At 66.4% G+C, this 7,146-nt stretch overlaps 1 protein-coding gene across 1 annotated transcript in view; it reads left to right on the forward strand.

Annotated features, from left to right (window-relative positions):
- MNEG_8079 (centriole proteome protein) overlaps positions 1 to 6,704 on the forward strand; it is a gene marked incomplete at both ends in the record, with an annotated part of 7,646 nt that extends 942 nt beyond the window's left edge. The window contains 13 exons of the mRNA XM_014043449.1: positions 1,480 to 1,598; positions 1,833 to 1,955; positions 2,166 to 2,246; positions 2,608 to 2,790; positions 3,057 to 3,215; positions 3,575 to 3,714; positions 4,130 to 4,145; positions 4,842 to 5,021; positions 5,346 to 5,437; positions 5,749 to 5,824; positions 6,011 to 6,106; positions 6,313 to 6,402; positions 6,639 to 6,704. Coding sequence (XP_013898903.1) covers positions 1,480 to 1,598; positions 1,833 to 1,955; positions 2,166 to 2,246; positions 2,608 to 2,790; positions 3,057 to 3,215; positions 3,575 to 3,714; positions 4,130 to 4,145; positions 4,842 to 5,021; positions 5,346 to 5,437; positions 5,749 to 5,824; positions 6,011 to 6,106; positions 6,313 to 6,402; positions 6,639 to 6,704 — 1,421 coding nt within the window. The remainder of the gene's footprint in view (positions 1 to 1,479; positions 1,599 to 1,832; positions 1,956 to 2,165; positions 2,247 to 2,607; positions 2,791 to 3,056; positions 3,216 to 3,574; positions 3,715 to 4,129; positions 4,146 to 4,841; positions 5,022 to 5,345; positions 5,438 to 5,748; positions 5,825 to 6,010; positions 6,107 to 6,312; positions 6,403 to 6,638) is intronic.
- Between the last annotated feature and the right edge of the window lie 442 nt (positions 6,705 to 7,146).

The following is a 7,146-nucleotide window of genomic DNA, read 5'->3' on the forward strand; positions in this document are numbered from 1 at the left end:
GAGCAGCGGTCGGCGCCAGTGGGAGCGCGGCAATGGCGGCAGCGGCAGCGGCGATGGCGGCGGCATGGCCAAAGAGCAGGCCAGTGATCCGGCACTAGCACCGGCCGCGCCCCTTCAAGGCCCGGCGCCCGCCGCGCCCTCGCCCGCCGCGGCCGAAACGCCGCCGTCTGCGCGCACGCCACGGCCGGCCCCAGCGGACGAGCCGGCGGCGCACTTAAGGAGGTCGATGGGATCTGTCAGGGGCGCTGGCGACGGCGGCGATGGAGACAGGGTCGGCCCGCGCGCGAGCAGCGGCGGCCGCGCCATGCGGGCGTCGACCGGGAGCTTTGGCGGGAACATTGGCTCAGCCCGGCAGCCGGGGGAAAGGCCGCAGGCAGCTGGATCGGAGGCGCCGGCGCCGGCGCCGGCTCAAAGGGCAGGGCACGAGCCCCCGCTAGCAGCAGCTGCCACGCCACAAGGAAGAGCAGGTGCAGAGGCGGGGCGTGAGGAGAAGCAGCGGGCGAAGCGGCGAAGCACAGAGGCAGCTGTCACACTCAGGCCGGAGGCACTGGCGCCGCAGACAGAGGCCAGGTCGCCAGCAGCAGCGGGCCGACCGCACAGAGGTGTCGACGCCGCCGAGCGGGTGCAAGCGCAGCCCAAACAGAAGCGACCGCCATCCCCCGGCGAAGGCAATGGCAGCAGGCGGGTGACGGCGGCCGAGGCAGCTGCCGCTGGCAGCAGGCGGGGTCACATGAGGTCCAGGGGGCAGGTGAACGAGGAGGACCGCAGCAGTAGCGGTGGCGAGCGACAGGAGCAGCCGCATCAGCAGCGGCAGCAGGAGCAGGCACCTCTGGGACCGAGGGCAGCAGCTGCTACAGCAGTTCAACGGGAGCCACCTGCAAGGTCGGCCGGCTTTGGCGCCCTGGTCGCTTTGCTTGCCTGCAGCCTGTCTGGGTGCACTGGGGATCATTAATGATGCTTGGAATCATGGTCTCTAACCTACCTGTGACCTTCGGAGTCTGCTTGATATTGTCTGCGTTGTACAGCCGGTATGCCAAGGCACGCCGCCGCTTTTCCATGCGAAATACCGAGCTCATGGAAATGCGCATCGCGATCATGCCACCCCCCCCTGCGCGCCACTCTCGCCGGTTTGTGCGCAGCAGGCGGCGGCCCCGCATCCGCGACGCGGCCGCGGGCCCCTCGCAGCCGACATACCTGGGTGACCTGTCAGAGTGGGGGCGCACCGAGGTTGACAGCCTCTACGATGCCGAGGGTACGGGGGCTGCAACCTCGGACGTGGCAAGAGTGACGTTATGCATGCATGTTCTTAGGCAATGCATGCATGCATTGCCTGGGAACATCCCGCGCTCAAAACCCCGTGGAGGTTCATCTGTCTTTGGTAATTACTTGCAGCCTCCCTCCATGACACCCAAACACGCCCTTTTGGATGCAAGTGTGATTTTGCCTGTTGTGTTTGCCTCTCCACGCACACTCCTCCAGGCAGCGACGATCAGAGCACCATCGCCCGCACCATGTCGTCGGGCCTATGCCCCAGGGGCGCCGCAGGGGACGCGCTGCTCGCTGCGGCGCGGCCCTTCGAGCTCGGCGCGGCCCGGGAGGTGCGCGGGCACAGCAGCCTTTGGACGAGCCGCGCAGGGTGCACGGCCCGGGCAAAGCCCATGCAGACCTGCCGCCCCTCACACCTTCTTTGCTTGGGCAACCTCTTTCGGCATCCCGCCTAGTACAGCAACACGTGTTTTTGGTATCACATGCGCGCCTTGCTAAATCCAGTCGATCAGGCGGTGTGCGTGCGCTTGCAGACCAAGCGTCGTTGATCGCCCTCGCCCCCCCAGGCGCTGGCGTACAACGCGGCCCAATTCGGCCGCGCGCAGGCGCTGCGGCGCGACGGCACCGCGCCCGCCGCGCGCGGCGTGTCGGACGACCTCCCGACGCGCATGGCGTTCCAGCAGCTCTCGGTGCGTCAGATCTGGGCGTGATCTGGAAGCAGCTTCAAAAAGTTGGACCTGATAACCTGACAAGCGGAATTTCGCGTGCCACCTCACAGCAACCCTCTTCTGCAGCAGATGTTGACGCTCCAAGCGCCTGCGACCCACACCGACCAAGTGCTTGTTTACTTACGAACCCGATTGCTTCCCAAACGCCTGCCTTGATGACATCATTTGCAGGTGCTGGCGGGCATGGCGGGGAAAGTCCAGGACGCAATAGAGCACAACAAGAGGATCTTTGAGCAGCGGCTCATCATGCAGGTGCGGGCGCGTGAACAGCCCCTCGCGCGCTGAAGTGCACTGGGCGGACGCGCGTCGTGGCCTGCGAGGAAGGGCGGCGCGCGTGGCGGCGGCCGCATCGCCCTTGGTGGGGCCGACGGCTGCTGTGCACCCGCCCTGCTGGGATGGGAGGCTCGCTGATGGTGTCGCGGTGGCGAGGCGCTGTGCCGTCAAGGGGCCACGCAAGTCTTTCAAACGCCCTTCCACCCCACACTTTGACAGTCACCGGCCAGCCGGGGCGGCGCGGCCTATGACACGCCGTCTGACGAGACTGCTTTGAAACCTCTTATCCCTGATGCCGCCAAAACCTGCACTCGGCCGCCCTGCCGCGCAACACCTGCAGGAGCGCTCGCTGCTGAAAAAGGCCTTCCAGTCGTGGCTCGCCCGCCGCCGCGCGTCGGTGGCGAAGCGGCGCGTCTTGGAGCGCGCGGTGGGCCGGCTGGCGCGCGGGACGCTGCTGCGGTGCTTCTACTCGTGGCGGGAGGAGCTGCATTTGGTGGATGCCACGCTGGCGATGACGCGCAAGGTCGGCCTGGCTGACTGGCAGCTTCACCTGTCGTGTTTGTGCCGTTTTTGATACTGCCGACACCACACACAAGCAGTCGCGCAGCCGGCGGTCGTAACTTTGCATTCATTGTTCTTGCCGCTGGGTAGCAACCAGTGTTGCTTGACTGACCGCCATCCCCCGCAGCCGCCACTGCTGGTGCCGCTGGCCCACCCCGCCCCGCCGCTTCTGGCCCTGTTGCTTCGCCTCCTTGATGGGCGGCGATCGCCCATTGACCGCCTCCGCAGGTTGCCGTCGCGATCGGCCGCGGCCTGCTGCGCCGCACCCTCGCGGGCTGGCGGCGCCTGGTGGAGGAGCGCTGGTGGAAGACGCAGTGCGCGCTGCGGGAGAGGGAGGTGCAGGCGCTGGAGGGGAAGCTGCGCGGCTACGAGAAGCGGCCGGTGACGGTGAGGGCAGCGGCTTGGGTGTGTAGTTCATACTGGTCGGGGCGATGAAGGTATGGATGTGTGAGCCATGCGTCGCTCATCGGCTGCCGTGAACCGTCATCCCTCTGGTGGCGCAGCAGCACCGCGCGGTTGCGGGGATCCGGCAGCAGGCTGGCATGGCACGAGGCGCAGCACGACTGCAGGATCTTGTCAGCGCTGCCGCCGACGCGGGCTGCTCGTCTTTGTCTTCACGACAGCTGCCTGTTGGAATTTAAACTTGCTAGGCTGGCCAGCCTGGCAAGTTCAAATAAAATCCAAATTGGGTTGGGGCACGTTTGAATGCTCATGAGGAAACCCGACCCGTGCCCTGGCCCTCGCAGGTGATCCAGAAGCGGCGCCTGCGGCTGCTGCTGGCAGAGTGGCGGGCGCGCGCGGCGCACTACAAGGCGCGGCGACGGCGCGAGGCGCGCGCCACGGCTCACGCGGCGCGGGCGCAGCAGCAGCGCGCCTGGCGGTCGTGGTGAGCAACTCTGGCCCCAGCCCTGCACGGGTGCTTACGTGCACGCGCGCACACTCACATGCATGCACAGGCGCGCGCGCGCGCACACACACACAGACACACACACAGACACACACACATACACACACACATACACACACACACACGCGCGCGCGCACACACACACACGCACACGCACACATGCATGCATGCATGCACGCAAGCACGCACGCGCACACACACACACACACACACACACACACACACACACACACACACACACACACAATGTGCCTGCTGCATCATCAAAGGCTGCAAATCTCGCCCCTGCCGCGGCTGTTCCCACGCTTACTTGTCTGTCGAACAGCACTCATTGGTCCTTGCGGGGCAATGAGAGACTTGGCTACACCTCCTTCCCCGCCCATGACTGCTGCAGGGTGGAAGCGACAGAGGTGGCCGCCCGGCGGCGCGTCCTGCTGTCAAAGGCCCACAGGCGTTCGAGCCTGCTGATGACCGCGCGCGCATGGAGGGCGTGGCTATGCGCCTTGGGTGAGCGCCCGCCTGCGAGGGGCAGCAGCCAGCTGCCTGTCTCGCTGCGCAGTTGGCTTTGGGTGGCCAGCTGTTTGAACATGGAGCGCGTGTGCCACAAGCTTACAGGGCATGCAGCAGATTGCCAGCAGTAGATAGATAACAGCACGTCGTCCGAGATACACTAGGTCCTCGCGCCCGTCATTCTTGTCCTCGCCTGCGCCACCAACGTTGCGCAACACTCCGCGGGCGCGTGCTGGCTGCGAAACGCAGAGTTGCTGCGCGCGGCCGCGGAGCGCAAGCGGCGCGCGGCGGCGCATGCCGCACGCGCGCGGCAGGTCAAGGCGATCGGCGCGTGGCGGGGCTGGGCGGCGGCGCGCAGGCGGCGGAAGGCGATCGAGCGGCGATGGGAGAAGCCGATGCAGGCGCGTGGGTGCGCACTTGCGCAGCGATGTCTTTGAATCTCAGAGGAGTGCCTCCTTGTCTTCCATGTCTGCCTTACAAGGTGCCAACTATGACAGCAGAATCGACACAAGAAACGGGAAGGGTTCCCTCGGCCCCCCTTACCTTGCACTCCCCTGCCCTCAAGACAACCCCTCCCGCCGCCCGCGCGGCCCCAGGTCCGCGTGTTTGCTGCGTGGGGCGCCGCCATCGCCCGCGCCAAGCACACAAAGCTCGCGCTGTCACGCGCCGCCGCGCGGCGCGCGCGCGTGGCGCTGGCGGGCGCGTTTTTGGCGTGGGCGGGCGCGGCGCGGGCGCGGCGGGTGGATGAGAAGCTGCGGGCCCAGGAGGAGCTGGAGGTGAGTCATCGGGTCTGGGACCCGCGTAACCCTGCACAGGCAAACCATGGGGCCTGGACCCGGCGGTTGAAAACCTCGTACACCAGTGTACTGAATATGCATGCGGATGAGGCAGTGCGTGCAGCCGCCGACTGTCAGCGCTGATCACGCCCACCATCGTACTGTTGTATCTACACTTGAGTTGCAAAGGATCGAGCAAAGCAAGCCTGCAAGGCGACCGGGGGACAAAATCGTCACCAGTATGTTCCTCACTTGCGTGCACCTCTTGAACCATGCGCGCGTTTTCCCTGCCTCATCATGCATGCGTGGACGTGCATTGCGCAGGTGCGCGCCCGCGACCTGGCCGCGGAGAACGAGCGGCTGCGGCGGGACAACGAGCGCTTTGTGCGGCTCATCGACAGCGGGGAGTGGGGCAGGTGGGCGTGCGGCTGGGCGGGCTGGGAGGGGGTGACGATCGGGTGTGGGGGCCACCCCTACGGGATTGTACATGTTTATGGTATGCTCGAGTCACAGGCAGGGCCGACGCCCGCCCGCACGGCGCGCCGCCCGCTGCGTGCGCAGGGCCAACAAGCGGCCAAATAATGCAAATTTTTGCGCAATGGGGCTGCATGCGGGTGGCGGTGGCACGCCTTTGCGGCGGCCCCTGCCGGCCCCGCACGCTGGCGACCTGCTGCTGCATAATTTCCAAGCAGCCGTGCGGCCAAGCAAACACACCGCGCCTGCGCAGGGGCCGTGTGGCGGAGCTGGTGGGCGCGGGCGAGGTGCTCAAGGGGGAGAGGGACGCCCTGCTCAAGCTCATACAGGTGCGCGGGGTTCAGGGTTCAAGGCTCAGGGTTTCGGGCTCGCAGTTCTGGGCTTAGGTTTCGACCCAGATGCCCGTGCATGTTTGGAGGGGCAGGGCAGCGCGGGCGTACCCCAAGCAAGTGAGCCGAGAGGGGCACTTGGCGTAGGGGAGAGGGGCACTTGGCGGCCCCGCCGCTGACTCACAGATGCTAGGGTGCAGCGTGCGGGCGATCCGGGCACCGCGCGAGCGGAGCTTCGTCCCAGCACAGAGGCGCTCGCTGGCCGCCATTCTGTTGCCAACAGTGGGCGCCACTGCCGCTGCGGCGCCTGATGCCTCCTCTCAGCCAGCAGTGTGGCAACTCTCCACAGCTGCACAGCATTTTGTCGGCCCTGCGTTCCTGGTGACTGCCATTTGCATGTGGGCGCACCCATGGCATCTGCGCCCTGTGCGTGCGGGCGGGCGAGCCGCCAAGCAGTTGCCAACCCCCTCCTTGTGCCGCCCGTGCAGAGCCTGCGGCGCGAGTACGAGTCCCTTCAGGCGGCCAAGGGGGCTCAGGAGGACGAGCTGCGGGAGATCAAGGACAGGATGACACTGGGGGTGAGGGGCCTCATCAGTGTGTGTCGCGCTGCGCCGGACCGAGGGGCGGCACTTGGGGTGACACCTGGGCGTCCTTTAGGGGCGAGGTTCGAGTGCTCCAGTGGAGCAAGAAACTGCCAGCAGTGTCAGCCAGTGGATGGTTGGGCCACGCGTTAGCCACCAGAAGCTGGCTGGCGTCCGAACCGCGTAACCCTCCCCCTCACGCGCTCTCTTATTGTATTTCTGTGGTGCTGCAGGGCCCGGCGCGCAACAGGATGCTCGTGAAGGGCGGCAGCAGCTTCAACGCGCTGGTAGGCCGGTAGGGGGTCAAGGGTAATCTGCGGCGCGGCGAGGGGCCGCCAGCGCCTGGGGACCATAAAGCAGCCGAGCGGCCAGCCGCTGCAGCTGTGGCGCTCGCGCCGGCCGCTGGCGCTTTGGCGTCGGTTTGGAAGGGCAATGGCAACACCACAGGGCAAGAATGGCACGCGGGGGCTTGTGCTTGCTGAGCTTTTGGCCCCTTCGCCGACCCGCGCGTGCCCATGACACCTCCACTTTTCATGTACTTGCGACCATGGGGCTTGTGGTTTCTGCGTGTGAATCTACGGTAGGCACAACCCACTGACTGTGTCCTCAAAGTTGTGCCGTCCTGTGTGTGATTATTTCTTGCAGGTGCGTGCCATGAAGCAGGACTTGCTGGAAAGTGGTGCGGCCCAGCGCTCCCCTGCCCTACTCTATGAGATAGACAAGGTGGGCGGGGGGCAGGGG

This window comes from Monoraphidium neglectum (genome assembly GCF_000611645.1).
Source record: "Monoraphidium neglectum strain SAG 48.87 unplaced genomic scaffold scaffold01496, whole genome shotgun sequence".
Taxonomy (NCBI): domain Eukaryota; kingdom Viridiplantae; phylum Chlorophyta; class Chlorophyceae; order Sphaeropleales; family Selenastraceae; genus Monoraphidium; species Monoraphidium neglectum.